The 15,781-nt window shown below is 36.5% G+C and overlaps 1 protein-coding gene across 4 annotated transcripts in view; it reads right to left on the bottom strand.

The window, feature by feature from the left end:
• OPA1 (OPA1 mitochondrial dynamin like GTPase) overlaps positions 1-15,781 on the bottom strand; it is a 101,022-nt gene that overhangs the window by 18,229 nt on the left and 67,012 nt on the right. For all 4 annotated transcript variants that reach the window (XM_017873455.1, XM_017873457.1, XM_017873456.1 and 1 more), the window contains 3 exons: positions 13,826-13,942; positions 12,423-12,516; positions 11,592-11,702 (listed from right to left, as the gene is read on the bottom strand). In XM_017873455.1, the coding sequence (XP_017728944.1) occupies positions 11,592-11,702; positions 12,423-12,516; positions 13,826-13,942 (322 nt within the window). The remainder of the gene's footprint in view (positions 1-11,591; positions 11,703-12,422; positions 12,517-13,825; positions 13,943-15,781) is intronic.

The raw sequence follows: 15,781 nt of genomic DNA, 5'->3' as shown, positions 1-15,781 counted from the left end.
ACAGTAGCTACTAGAGTGCATGGAAGGTTTAACCCACTAGTTTTAAGATGAGAATGACTTGAGCATCTTTGAAGAAAGAAAGGAGATATAATGAATACACAAGCACATACGGGAAGGCCAGGTACTAAATACACGTATGGGATTACTGTTCAAAGGACAGTGATTTTCAGTACATGCTATGCTACAATATGGCTTCCCGAATACTTGAACTATAAAAGTAACCGGTACCATAGGTTTCATTTTTACTAATGCTGCTCATTCCTCTTAATGAATATTTCTGAAATAAGTTTATATGAAGACAGTGAAGAAAAATTTAGCCCACTGAGCGATGAGAAATTAAAAATAGGGGCAATGACAATGAGCTGAAGATGTGTGGGTGTAAGAAGCCAACCTGAGACCTCTTCATGAAAAATGTGTCCAGAAATTATGTCCCTAGGACCACATTCAAAATTGTCTTAAACTACAGTGCTAAACTCTGGGTGGTGGCAATTATTTTTTAAAATTTTGCCATTTATAGTTTCTAATTTCCCACAATGCATAAACACTAGCTCTGTCATAATAAAAGGATGTTAAAAAAAAAAAAAACCTCAAATTCCAGTAGTGTACTTTGGTAAAGACCAGTCTAAAGACAGATCTGTACATATGACACAGACGATGAAGCAGTGCCAACAAAAGGAGAGACTGAAGATAAAAAGGCTTTAATTCTTGGCCCAGAAAAGAGATCTAACTGAAGTTACCAAAAAACAGCAAACTTCCACTGCTCAGAATATTGAAACTAGAGAATAGATGAGTGAGCTGTTCTAAGAGAAATTAAAATGAAACATTCTGTACACAGGAGGTAACAATGAAAGAATCTTAAATGGGTGGTACAAGTGTGAAAACTGAGTTTAATAAAGATTTTGATTTATTTTCAGATGACAGATCCATGATGCATAGTTATAGGATACGAGAATTCACTGTGAATCCCCCAACCACTGCGGATGGTATCATGATAAGCAACGACCATGTGGTCCCATGAAATGTCTCTTGGCATCACCACCAGCACTAGGTTACTTGGGAAAATATCTGTTACTTTTAAGATAGAGCACATCATGTAATAGCTTCGTCATTCCATGAACAGGATAATTAAGACTACAACATTTCAAAGGTAATTCTGAATCGTGCTCTCCGGGGGAGAAGGGCTGTGGGAGACACAGTTTAGAAATGTACAAAATAGTGAAAATTAAAATTCTCTTCACATTTAACTAATTTCTCCAACTACTTGGAGAACTGTGCTTGACAGAGGTTACTAGTTTCATGTGCATCGATCCACCAATCTCTTAAGATTTCATATCTTGTTTAATTTTATTTTTTATATAATGTTGCATAGTCCAATGAATTGTTTTGTGATTAGGTTTTCAATTACTACATTCTACTTTTCTATTGAATATGCAAAACATAACAATTTTAAAATAAAACGCTTAAGATAAAGTGTATTCCCAACTTTAAAGGTATTAGATCACTCGAGCCCAGGAGTTCAAGGCTGCAGTGAGCCATGATCACACCACTGCACTCTAGCCTGGGCAGCGAGTGACACTCTTTCTCAAGAAAGAAGAAAAAGAAAAAAAATCTGTGCATTGGCCTTTTGGATACATAAGAGTATTTTCACAATAGTATATAAATGAAACCTACTTTAAAATGATAAATGGCAAATTCAATCCATACATTATTGTAGAGAACATTCTTGTCTTTATTCTTAATCAGTTAAAACCTGAGTTTAAGGCAAAAGAACATACTTGCTAGTAAAATGTTGATTACCAGCAACATGTATAATATTATAGAAAAGAAAATGTTCTTTTACTCTCATACTAATTTATCAGTATTCTTCAATGGTGACTCTTTAAGACAGACTTAGGCCATGAAAAGTGTACTCCATTCTAAAAGACCCATTTTGAGTCTCGATTTTCTCATCAATAACCTGGAAATCACACTACTCAGGCGTTGTCACGGGGAATTTCGTGTGTAAATAACTACTTCCTGAACACAGAGGACTTTCCCTGAGGATTACTTTATCTTTGTATCAACTCAGGTTTGTTTGTTTGTTCTGTTCCAACACAAAGCAGAGCCTACTTCATTTATACAGACTCAAGGTAAAAATAATTCTTCACTATCTTCCCTGGTTGCTTTAATGTGTTAATCGTCTTACTATAAAAAAATTATTTTACGAAGGCCAGATTTTTAAAATTGCCACATTTATGAAAAGATGCCTTAAAGAATTCAAGTATTGCTACCATAAAACAAGTATGTTGTTTATTCTGTAGTGAAGAGGAAAAAAAAACAATCAATGTTTCTGTCTTTCAAACATACACATTTCTATATCATATAATCATTCCAAAAAGTACTTGAATGTATTCCAATAAACTTAAAAATTCCTAATAAACATAAAGAGTTATTGAAGTTTCCTGGTGAACTGGGTAGACTGGCTTTAGGAAATCATTGGTGGTCCATCAATAAGTGGTTTTGATATAGATGAAAGTCAGACTGCAAGATGGAAGGAGTGGGAGCAACAGGAGTGAATGCCACAGATGCAAGCTGCTCTATAAGAGAAAAGAGCAGTAACTTCCTGGCAAGACAGAGTAGAAGAAAGTTTCCTTAGGATGAAAAGAGTTAGCTCTCCCCAACTTTTAAGTCAAGAGAAGGGGCTAATGAACAGTCTGTATTATAAGATTACAATCGAACATTCAGTAAACATGTACAGTACAATATGCAACACATAAGGTATGGGGAATTTATGAATGAACCAAATCACTTTGGCAGAAGGGATCAACCATGATAGACATGAAAATGTTTTTCTTCTTTAAATGGTTATTTTCATTGATTTACAGTTGCCTATAGTGAGAAGTCTCTATTCTGCTCAATTAAACAACACTGGCAGTATCTGAGCAAGGTTTTTAGTCACTGAAGGAAGGTAAATAAGTAGGTAGGAGAAAAATACTGGGTTACATTGAAGTGATGATGACATAGAAGAGGCATAGTGAGAGAAGTGCATAAAAAGAAAGGGAAAAGGTTGCCTCGAGATGTGTTAAAAGCCAGGAGAAATGAAATGGTATTGTGAGCCAAGGAAACAGAGCAACAGTACTGAGATATGAACGATACTGCCGGGATGATTAGTTCATGTGTTCTCTCCGGGATACCCTGCTCTATTCTTTTTGATTGGGTGTTTTTTTTTTTTTTTTTTCCTTAAAAAAAAAGAAAATCTCCTCTGAACCTATGTATCTAGAATTCTACTTGGTATCACCCTCCCTTCCTTTAAAATTCATTTTCTTTGTTGTCCTACGAAACAAAAAGACACCAGTGCAGATGCCTTTAAAGTCCCTTTAAAGTTTACTTTCTTTGGTTTTAAGTCTACAGAAACAAAAAGAACACACTAGTGCAGATGCAGTTCAAATTGCTCACCAAATTTCCAAAGTGACATTGTCTCTCAGACTCTACAAATAAATATATTGTCAATTTTATCCCAATTAATAGCATGAGAAATTATCTTGCTATGCACTGAAAGAACTCTCTGGAGTGCCAGCTCAGGGGCAGGTGGGTAGATAGTAATGGGAGATGGCAAGAATCACCTGTGCAGCTTTGTCAACATACACATGGCAGAGCCCCACCTCCGCAAACAGTTTTAAACACATCACTTCCCCTTTCTACAATTTTCAGTTCCAAATTCCGAGTACAATAATCTTCCTAGGAAAATTTCCATCTCATACTACTTCACAGACAATATTCTCATCCGTAACAACACTCAAGGGTACGGCAGGTATGGGAGAAGTGTCGGAATGTGAAATCACTAGCAGAAATTAAGTTCCAGGGTTAACTGACGTTTTCTTTTCTAAATGTGAAGAATAAAATCATTCTGCCTACCTCAGGGTTCTATTTAGCTATGTTCTGACTACTTTTTATTCAAGTTTCCACATGGCATAGATATTTCTTATAACTATCCTATAAATTAGAATTATATTTTGGAGTCAGTGAAAGGACCTTTTTAGGTTTAAGCAGTTATGATACATTTCTAATCTTAGCTTTTAAAATGGCAGTATCAGGTCACCTTGCTGCTGCTCCCTTTTAGTACCATAATTTCAAAAATGCACTAATGCATTTGTTTTCTCTCACTAAATGATATTATGAAGAACAAAGTTTTCATTTAAAACATGATTTGTTACCGAGGTGGTTTACTGAAAAAAGAAACTTCCATCTATAGCCTATATTTCAAGTTTTAGAATCTCATGCAGACCTAAATAAAAAGGTGGTATCTTTGCTCCTCTCTAATTATCAAGAGGAAGCATAGGATGGAGGATAAGAGGAGACTGGGAAAGTGAAGAAACACAAAGATAAGCCCCAACAGCACTGTCTACTCCCAAGAGAAACAAACTTTAAGTTTCGAGAAACAATTGCTTGCTGTCTGGGAGATGCTCAGGCATCACACAATAAAGAACAGTCAACAGAGGCAAGAGGCCGAGCACGCTGCTGCGATCCCTACTCTCTAATCCCCCCAAGCTCCAGTCAAAGGGCCAGCTGTTGCCACCTCGCGTAGGGAGTCGGCAGAGCAAATTAACTGCAGGAGGAAAAAAAGCTGAGGATATTGGAAAATTCCAATTTACCAGCCTCTTTAAGCTATACTGCTTTTAACATAAAGGATAGCAAACTATACCATTAAAATAGGCCTGTACAATGGTAGCCCAAGTGAAGGAATTTACCACTGTTTCCACATTTTATTGGTAAATGAGATACAGCTCTGAAGTGTTCGGTCTACTAAAGTACATCTTCTGCTCACAGAAAGAACAAGAAACAGGAAGAAATACACTGCAACTTCTAATAAGTTGCACTTTCAATCCAGCTCAACAAAAAGCCTCAACTTAAAATAACAGCCACCATTATGCTCAATTAAAGATTCTATAGACTTTATGAATATATCTATTATAGCTGAACTTTAGGATTCTACGTAGGAACACAACCTCATTGAAAAACTCTAAATATGGGGCAACTTAGGCACTACTTACCCATGGTGGAATCTGATAAAGTATATCTAGAGATATGTTAACAAATCATATAAAGAAAATTAACTTCCCTTAGTTTGCTTAGTGGTTTCATGCACACTGTACTGTTCATTTACTCAGATGTTCTATTAAAGTTTTCATACAATTTGAAAGTTTAAAAGCCAAAGATGCTTACATTATAAGAAGTACCTGTGGTAATAATGATTATATTCACCATTATCATCAGCACTAATAAGTACGTCTTTCTGATCAACCCTGTGAAGGACACTGGTAACTATGGAAGCTTCTCAATATAAAGGACAATTTTATGTAATCATATTTTCCAAAGGCCTGAGTTTTTTCCTCCCTCCCAAATTATTTTAATAGACCCAGTAGTTAAAAGTTAAAAGACCCAAGTCCAAATCTCAGCTTTAGCATCTACTACCTATGGGTTTCTAACCCTCCATTTCATCTGTAAAATGAGAAAAATAACTACCTAACTCAAAAGCTGTGAGAATCAAATGAAAATTCACATAAAGCATTTAACCTAATATCTGGCACAAGAAAAGTATTCAAATGTTACTTTACATTCGGAAACAGTTTCAAGTTTTTATACAAAATCAAAAGGAATTTATTGTAAAATAAGGACAAAAGACTCTTTAGATTTTTTTTTTTTTTTTGAGATGGAGTCTCTGTTACCCAGGCTGGAGTGCAATGGTGTGATCTCGGCTCATTGCAACCTCCGTCTCCCGGGTTCAGGCGATTCCCCTGTCTCAGCCTCAGAGTAGCTGGAATTACAGGCGTCCGCCACCACGCCCAGCTAATTTTTGTATTTTTAGTAGAGACGGGGTTTCTCCATATTGGCCAGGCTGGTTTCAAACTCCTGACCTCAGGTGATCCACTCGCCTCAGCCTCTCACAGTGCTGGGATTACAGGCATGTACCACCACGCCCGGCCAAGACCCCTTAGGTCTTAGAGCAATCTAAACTATCAGTAATGCCCCTTGAATGTGTCAATATCAATGAGTCTCTGATTATATCCACAGAGAATAAAAAGTATAACAGGCTTTAGTGAACAACAGTTCCAAGCAATTTCTATGAAGGTCCAAAACCTCACAATAACCTAGTAAACAGCGGATACAATGTTCATAGAACAATAAAATGGACTAGTGAAACTTGGCTTAGTAGCAAAGCAAACACTACTACCAATTGTTACGGGTGCCCAGATACTTAGTTTCTGAGGTAGAATGGGGCAGAAAACAAATTCCACTTATGACAAACATAAGATAGATTTTATGAATCATAAAATAGATCATAATAGAAAGAACAACTTTGAATTGAGCCATAACATACCAATCTTCATGTCTCTAAAGAAAGTATTCTAAAGTTGTAGTGTATTTCAATAAACATAGAACATAGACACATTACTAAAATTTATACTGGGAATCCAAATAGATTTTATCTAAGTTGACACCAAACTTAAATATCTATTTAAAAAATCCTCTGAAACTGAACTTTCTACAAAAATCAAAAGAATTTCATGAAAGTCCTAATGGGCATATTTTAAGACCAGACAATTCTAAGTATGGGTAGATACGGCAAACAAGAAATTAAGGTGGAAAAATCAGCTGCATATCCTATTAAACTATCCATGAGGTAACTCAGTCTTTCAACGTCTTCACAGATGATGTTTTCCAAAGTCTTGTTTTCTCTAAAGTACTTTCACATGACCCTAATCCATTATCAGTTAAAGAAACAAAATTAAATCTTTAACCTTTTATGCGAAAACAATCTCAGACTTACAGAAAAGTTGCAAGACCACTACAAAGAACACATTTTTCCTGAAACATTTGTTGTAATCATGTGTTATCATCCCCAAATATTCTACTGTGTATTCGCTATGAATAAGGGTATTTTCCTAAATAATCCCAACTTAACAATCAAAATTTAAAAATTAACACTGATATATTACTACAATGGAACCCTCAGATCCCCTTCAAATTTACTAACTGGCCCATTAACGTCCTTAGAGCAAAAAGATCCAATCTAGGATCACACATTGCATTTAGTTTTAAGTCTCTTCCAACTCGAGCAGTTCTTCACTCTTTCCTTGTCTTTCATGATCTTTATGCATTTGAAGACTGCAGGCCAGTTATTTTGCAGACTGTGCTTTAACTTCGGTTTGTCTCATGTATTGCTATGACCAAATTTAAGTTCTACATCTTTGGTAAGAATATACTAGAAGTACTGCAGGAGTCTCCTTGCATTTTAGAGGATGGCGTATGGTTTTGATTTGACCATTACTGATAGTATTAACTCTGACCACTTGCTTCAAGTGATGATTGCCAGGCCTCTCCACTGTAAAGTCACTCTTTTCCCTCTTTTAATTAGTACATATGTTCTGTGAACGTATTTTGTGCGATGACATATACATCCCTTTTTGCATCACTGGTTTTATTCCCTTATTTACATAATTACTAATGTATGGATTCCTATTTCATTCAGTGAGTTAAAATTTGTTACTGTCATTATTTTGGGGCCCAAACTATCCCCGGCCTGGCCAACTGGAGCCTGCTTCAGAGGGTTTCTGTGACCTGCTGACATCGCCTCATCATCCTTCAAGCACTCCCTTCCTTTCTACACCCACAGGCTCATCTTGCCCTTTCCCTGTTCCAGCTACGGAATCCACCGTATCTCCAAAGAATCCTCGAAGAGCCTCCTTCCTAGAAGAGCCTCTCCTGAGACAAAAATCATGTGAGCTCCTTTTTCATTTCTTCAGTCTTCCTAACTCTAGCTTTATGGTTTCATTTCAATAGTGAACATAGTATATCTCCTTCAGGATGTGAAAGACAAATGTATTACTCCTACTTATGTACTCATCTCAAAGGGCAGTCAGGGGCGGGTGCAATGGCTCATGCCTGTAATCCCAGAACTTTGGGATGCCGAGGCAGGCAGATCACAAGGTCAGGAGATTGAGACCATCCTGGCTAACATGGTGAAACCCTGTCTCTACTTAAAACACACAAAAAATTAGCTGGGCGTGGTGGCGGGCGCCTGTAGTCCCAGCTATTCGGGAGGCTACGGCAGGAGAATGGCTTGAACCCGGGAGGCAGAGCTTGCAGTGAGCCGAGATTGTGCCACTGCACTCTAGCCTGGGGGACACAGCGACACTCCATCTCAAAAAAATAAAAAATAAAAAAAGGGCGGTCAGTGAGTCTCCAAAGTGAGAAAACGATTTAAAATCGTACCAGCTTAAAACTGGCAAAAAAAATATGAATGCATCAACATTTCAACAATCTATACAATATTTTTCAACACATTGAAACTGTAATAAAAACTTGATTGCCTCCCTTTCTCCAAATCCAATTAATCAACATACTATGTTTTAATTGAACAGGTTATACTAGAAATTTTGATCCTTATAATACGTTAATAACTTAAATTTTGAAAGCTTTCTGGCTGGCTGAAGTATCCATAACCATATTCCCAAGTGTCAGACCAAAGATAAACAATAAGGAAAAGGCACTGTGCAGACTCTTTTCCAACTAATGGACAAAGTCATGGCTCATCTCCTTGAGGGTGACTGATGGAGCTGAGTCACTGGCAAAACTCTTGCTTCCAAGGACATTATTTGGTACATTAACACCATCACAATTTTATATGTACAAAAGTAGTAAACCATTCCAAGGGAGTTATATAACTGCTTTCTCAGGAGAACCACCAGTAGAACATAAAACTTGGCTTGACCGTGTACCTATCTGAGTTAGTAATCCACTTTTTTTAAATAATCAAATTGGGAGCGGAGAGTGACGGTGTTGCAAAGCCTCTATTAAAAACATAAGAAAAGATGCTTACGATTTTCAATCACTTAAAATGTGTTACGCTGGTAAAATTCATTGAATTGTTTCACTGTCTTGATAATTATATCATGAGGGATATATAAGAAATATATTTGTATACACTGTGACAATGACATACCTCTTCCTGTAACAATGCTAATTTAGCATGCAATTATGAACCAGGGACTTGCAAATGTTTGCTGAAGTAATTCTAACAATCCTGAGAAATAACCACTATAAGTCATTTTACAAATAAAGAAGCTAAAGCTCTGGGAGATTCCCTGCCGAGAATGACACAGCTAGCAGTAAATGGCAATTCAGATTTGAGCACTAATCTTCTACGTTAGCACAAACTTAACTATACTGCCAAGGTGGCATGAAAAAAACCAAAAGTGACAGAAAATGAAAATAAAAGTTAAAATGTTTCAAAAGAAGAATATTTAAAGGAAGAAAGAAAAGGAAAGGAGAAAGCACTGCAGACCTTAGATTATTACTAGAGGGAGAGAATGAGGCCACAAGGGCTGATGACAAGGGGAGAGCACACTGCGCAGGCACAGGGTATAAAACAGAAGAGCCCTGGCCTGGTTTCTTCAGGATATTCCTATTGATTGTATTGTAATCCTACAGTTCAGTGCAGAAACTGCTTTTAAATTTGCAGAACTTCTAATTTCTTAATAGTATCTGCTTTTTTTTCCTTTTAGATATCAGAAAACTAGTAAGACAGCAAATTGAAAGAAAAAAATTGAAAGAAAAAAATACTTGGTTACACGAAGCTGAAATAAGGGAAACTTGTAATAAGACAGGCTCAAACAGAGGAACCAACTACAGGTATTTTATTTTTATTTAATAACAATAATGTTTCACTGATTCCCTTGAGTTCTCAAAGATCTAAGTAAATTTTAGTAGGCAATCCTATCTTTTTTTTTGTTTGAGACAGTCTCCTTCATAGCCCGGGCTGGAGCGCAGTGGCAGAATTTCGGCTCACTGCACGCTCCGCTTCCCAGGTTCGCGCCATTCTCCTGCCTCAGCCTCCCGAGTAGCTGGGACTACAGGCGCCTGCCATCATGCCAGGCTAATTTTTTTATTTTTAGTAGAGGTGGGGTTTCACCGTGTTAGCCAGGATGGTCTCAATCTCCTGACCTCGTGATCTGCCCGCCTCAGCCTCCCAAAGTGCTGGGATTACAGGCGTGAGCCGCCGTGCCCGGCGGCAATCCTATCTTAAAGCTAGGAACCTACAAGAAAGAACCAAATATCCCCCTGAACAGTGACAAAGTGATTATTAGTAGGGACAAGCTAGGAGGGTGGGAAGGGGAAGCCGCGGTAGCCTACTGTAGGTGTTAATGCCTGACCTGGGTTACGATGGATTCATACAGGGCTGTTGGTAGCCTGGTCCAGTAATGAGGAGAGTATCTGTGCAGGAGGGTGGCCTGGTGCAGGCTGGCAAAGCACAGGCAGGGTAAAGAGGGTATCTCCACAAAGGCATGGTCTGGCTTCAGGTGAGGAGGGAATCTGTGGGGTCGGGTAGGGGCTAGCAGGTGGGAAGGATGAGATGGGGAGGCACCCGGCACGAAGCGTCACAGCAGAGCTCAGTAAAAAGGACTCCATGAAGAAAAGTAGCCTGGCACAGATGTCAGAGCCCAGACAAGGTAAAAGAAGTGTCAATGCTGGGTGTGGACCATGTAGTGGCCTGGTGTGTAGTGTTAAGAGTCCAAGCTGGGGAAAAAGAACATTTCTGCAATCGAAAAGGACATATCTTCATTCAAGTTTGGTTATGTATAGGAGGACTGACCAAAATGTGAAAATATATTAAGGATACTAGAAGCCCATTTTCCATCAGGAAAGGGAGAACACTAGAACAAATCCTGTAAGCTGGGTTAAAATGGGAAGCATCAGTATCAACTCAGGTTTTAATATATAAATATACACATGATTTAGGAGTACAGATGTCAGTGTGTGTATATTCACCTGCACACACACAAACATACACAACACTTATTTCCTAGCTCTTTCCACTGAGAAACCAGGGAACAGTGATATTCTAATAACAGTGAGCATATATAATGTCTAGGTCTCCATTTCTAAACACAGTTCTTCATAAAAAGGAAGCTGGGTCAGTATTGAGCCTGGGACATCTTGTTATATGGAAGGATAATACTGGAGAATGGGTGAAACTTGAAAGGGGTCTGAGAATTAGATATTGTAATTTATCAGTGTTTGGTTGCTGTGAGAAAATCGGTTTCTAAGAGCTATACACGAACCTACTTGGAAGTCATAGGACTTAAGGTCAGCAACTTACTCTCAAATAGTTTGGAGAAGAAAAAAATTCATTGTAACAAACTTTTTTTTTTTTTTGAGACAGAGTCTCACCCTTTCTTCCAGGCTGGAGTGCACTTCCAGGCAGGATCTCCACTCACTGCAAGCTCCGCCTCCCAGGTTGATGCCATTCTCCTGCCTCAGCCTCCTGAGTAGCTGGGGACTACAGGCATCCACCACCACACCTGGCTAATTTTTTTGTATTTTTAGTAGAGATGGGGTTTCACCGTGTTAGCCAGGATGATCTCGATCTCCTGACCTTGTTTTCCGCCCGCCTCGGCCTCCCAAAGTGCTGGGATTACAGCCGTGAGCCACCGCGCCCAGCCCAATTCTTTGTACCTTTTCTGTAAGATTGAGATTAAATGGATCAACAAACAAATGGAAATGGGAAAGGTGGAAAGGTAGTAAGGTAGAGGGCAGGAAGAACTACTTACTGAGGTCTTCCGCCAGTTGAACACGTTTACCAGTAAGCAATTTAATCTTCTTCTCACTGTCTTCAGCAAAATCTTCCAATACCTCTTTAACATTTTTCTCTAATCGCCTAACTGTTTAAAGAAAGTTAAAAAACCTGAGGAGCATCGTTTTTATAAATGAATAAAGATGATAAAATTAACCTATATATGGAGAGTAAATTTTTATCATGTTAGAACTATTGCTAAGTTAATACTTTTCACAGTCATAGAGTCTCAGAGAATGTCATATTCTCAAGCTATATACTCTAATGGAAGCACAGATTTCCCAAAAAACTAAGTGATACCTAGGAGTCAATTCCCAAAAGAGTTTCATGCAATGAAAATAAGCTCCTGGTATGTTTTATAGCTCATCTTTTCCAATTATGATTTATTTTAAAAGCAAATAATAATTTCTTTTTGTGTTTTTTTTTTTTTTTAAAGAGACAAGGTCTTACTCTGTCACCTAGGCTACAGTGCAGTGGCATGATCATAGCTCACTGGAGCCTCAAAATCCTAGGGCTCAAGTGATCCTCCCAAATAGCTAGGACTACAGATGTGTGCCACCATGCCTGGCTAATTTATTTTATTGTTTGGTAGCAACAGAGTCTTGCAATGCTGCCCAGGCTGGTCCTAAACTCCAGGCCTCAAGCGGTTCTCCTACCTCGGCCTCTCAATGTAGAGCTACCACACCTGGCCAGTTTTTCTAATAAAACTATTTTAGGGAAGTATTTTGGCATCCTTGTATTATATATGGATATCATCACTATTATTTTTTTAATGTCAAAATAAGACTGTAGACCCTATGTGGCTTACCTTCAGTGTTTGTAAGTTGTTGCCTTAAAGTATTTGCGGTGATAGCAAGCATGCGCTGTATACGCCAAAACAAGACCACATCATTGCATTCCAACTGAAATATTAAGTAACTAAGATTACCAGATGCAAAGTTAAAATGAAAACTATAATCGCAAACACATACAACTACTAGAACCAGTACATATGTCCTAAGCTTAAAAAGTACCCAGATTTACCTAATGCATATACTGTAGATCTAAGCTACAGAATCCTTTCTGTACAAAGCCATGAAATTTTACATAATTTGGCTTCTATATGTCTGACACCTAGATAGCTTTGTTTTAATTCTAATGACAAAGCAAATAAGCTTGAGTAGTAGACAATTCCATTACATTGTATGTAAGTTGAAATTCATAGCATATACCCTCCATTTATATTTCGTTTCAGTTAACCATATTTATCTTAAATATGTCCTTAGGTTAACCCCTCCTCTTTGAGTCTGCACTCAAGCCATTTTAAAATTCAGCTGTGTATGAAAATAGACTGATGTATTTAAAAAGAAGCTTTTTCTATAGAAGGCAGTTTCTATAGAAGTTTCTTCTTTCTACAGAAGTTTCTATAGAAAGCAGTTTCCTCCACAATTAAAATTATGCAAAAAAACTTGCCACTTTTAATTAGGTGCATTTAAATACGAATTTATTTTCATCTACTGGAAACGAAAAGAACAGCATCTCAGAGGTCTCAATTAAATAAGATTGTTGATGAACTGAGCTTTTTCAAAAGGATATTTGAAAGCATTTTTGCTTGTAAGAAAATGCTCAAAATATATCAGCCTGCTGCCACCTAGGGGTTACTTTATATTATGAATCATTCTAATACAAGAACTTCATGATTAAACAAGATTTAGTGATATGGAGAAAAAATTATGACACCTGAAAAAAGCATGATAAAAATTGTTTTGCAGTATGATTTCCATTATGCAAATGGGTGGTTATGTTACACACACACAGATACACACACACTTCCTCTTTCCCTCTCTTTCTCTCTCTCTCTCCCTGTGTATAGAAAAAGTTGAAAAGAAATACATAAAATGTTAACTCAAATCCTTATAGGTCAGGGAATTATAAGAGACTATTTCTTGTTACTTTATTTTTTTACTATTTATATTCACACTTTTTTTTACTATTTACATTCACACATTCTTATAAGCATTGGGGATAATACGCACGTAAGATGTAGTTACTAACGAAGTGGCAAGTATCTTTGAAAAGATAAGAGTTAGATTATTCTTTATAAATTATACATACTTTTTTTCCCCAGATGATCAAAGGATATAAAATTAATGCTTAAGCTAAAGTTTACTTTTAAGCATACTTTAACAACTATTGCTTAAAAATATTTCTCTTTGCTTTTGGAAACCCTACCTCAGAATCTACAAAATGCCTCTGGTAGTAATAAAAACCTCTTCGACAAAGGTTACAATGGTTTAGAGCTGTTTTTAAAAAATGTCTTCTATAAACTTGATGCCAAGTATCCTTAATCTAAAACGAGAAAAGAAAACGAAGAGTTACTGTATACTATTCATGTTGATCAATCACACTCTGAGAAGCTGTACAAAAAATTTATTTACCAAAAAAGTTAATTAAAAGTAAAAGCAAGGTTATTCTTTACATAGTTATTCAAATTTTTTTATTCACTTACTTTTTTTAAGACAAAGATTAGATCTACCACTACTCTGACCCATTACCAGTTTATGCACTTAAAAATTAGCAACGATTTAAACAAATGCTATTATCATAATCAAATAATCATCTTGTGGAGCAGATAGGGTAGGTATTATCTTCCCCTAGTTAGAGGTGAGGAAACCAATGCAAAAAGAGGTTGAAAGCCTTATCTAAGAAGAGTTAGGACTAAGAACACGGTCTCAGATCATGTCTATCAACTCAACATTTCCTTTCTGTTTATCAAATTTCACTGCTACCATACCAATATGATCCCTATCACTTTACTGCTAGATAATCCGAGTGTTCAATATTCTTTAATACCTTCTGTCCTTCTTTGAGCAAAACAGCAATAATGTTAACAAGAACAAACATCAACTGCATTAGACAGATAAGAAAAGTGAGGTCAGAAAAGTGGTATCAATTATTAAAGGACATATTATTAGCTAATATAATGGAAATACACTAGCATTCACATGTCCTGACATCTAGTCCATGCAGTATTCTTCTTGTGGTACTTTGCTACTTATTTTATAGCTTTGCAAAGTGCACTGAACAAACTGTCACTTAAAAAACCTGAGGTTTTCTTGGTCTTAGAAACTAATTAAGACATACAATCAATTCATGCCTAAGACATGAGCAAAAACTTAAAAAAAAAAAAATCACGTAACATCTCTTCTATATCACTCTGAAGAGAAAATCCCTCTTACTGTATTCACCAATGTGCCACATAACGTTTAAAAGTGTCAAACTGAATAAAACTTATTGTTAACGAGAACTGGGACCAACAAGAATAAAAATTAAATCTATATTCAACAAAAATATCTCATGTAATAATCAGTTTCAATCTCATTTTCAATTTATAAATAATGCTAGATGTATAACTGCTTTGAGTTTTACCAATTTTATTTTTAGTTTTTTTACTTGTTCTGACCTCCAATGGAATTTAAAGTAAGTATACTCATCCCTCAAGTACAGAAACACAAATAGCATATAATCTTTAAAAGAGTTTGTGTGGCTTTGCAATTTGTTAATGATTGATTTCCCTACTAGACTTATTTTTCTAATTGTGTTCACTTAAGCTAATATAATAATGAGCTTTTGAATTCCTTACATCTTAACAGTAGATGTAATTAATTACATTAATACATTACAGTAGATGTAATGTAATTAACAGTAGACTGCTTAATTCTCTAAGCAGTACAGAATGTAGTTTTAAAAAATGTAGGCCCAAAAGTATTTTTTAAAATTCGTCTTCAAAAGTATCATGAAGGTAAGCAAAAGTAGCCTAAAGTGTATTTTATTCTCACACTAACAAAAGAGGAAAATGGAGCTAGAACTCAATGGTCATATCTAATTTTAAAAAAAACAACATTTTTATTTTTTCTGAATCCACTCACATCTAATTGAGTTACATTTGACTGTAAACCACACACAAAACACATATATATTTTAAACATACGCCATTTTAAACAGAAATTCTATTTTGCAATCTGAAACAATGTGATGTGGGGCAAAGGTCTGGGTCGGCTTCATCCCATTCTGCAAGAACTGACTGTTGACCACTGAACTTGCCAAAGTAAATTTCCCCATTTACAAATTAAAGCATTACCCTTAAAAAAGCAATACTGAGAACAAAATTCCTTCTCTTCACGCAAA

Source organism: Rhinopithecus bieti, unplaced genomic scaffold (assembly GCF_001698545.2).
Source record: "Rhinopithecus bieti isolate Rb0 unplaced genomic scaffold, ASM169854v2 scaffold_5626, whole genome shotgun sequence".
In the NCBI taxonomy this organism is placed as follows: Eukaryota; Metazoa; Chordata; class Mammalia; order Primates; family Cercopithecidae; genus Rhinopithecus; species Rhinopithecus bieti.
This window is presented reverse-complemented; position numbering and strand designations above follow the sequence as displayed.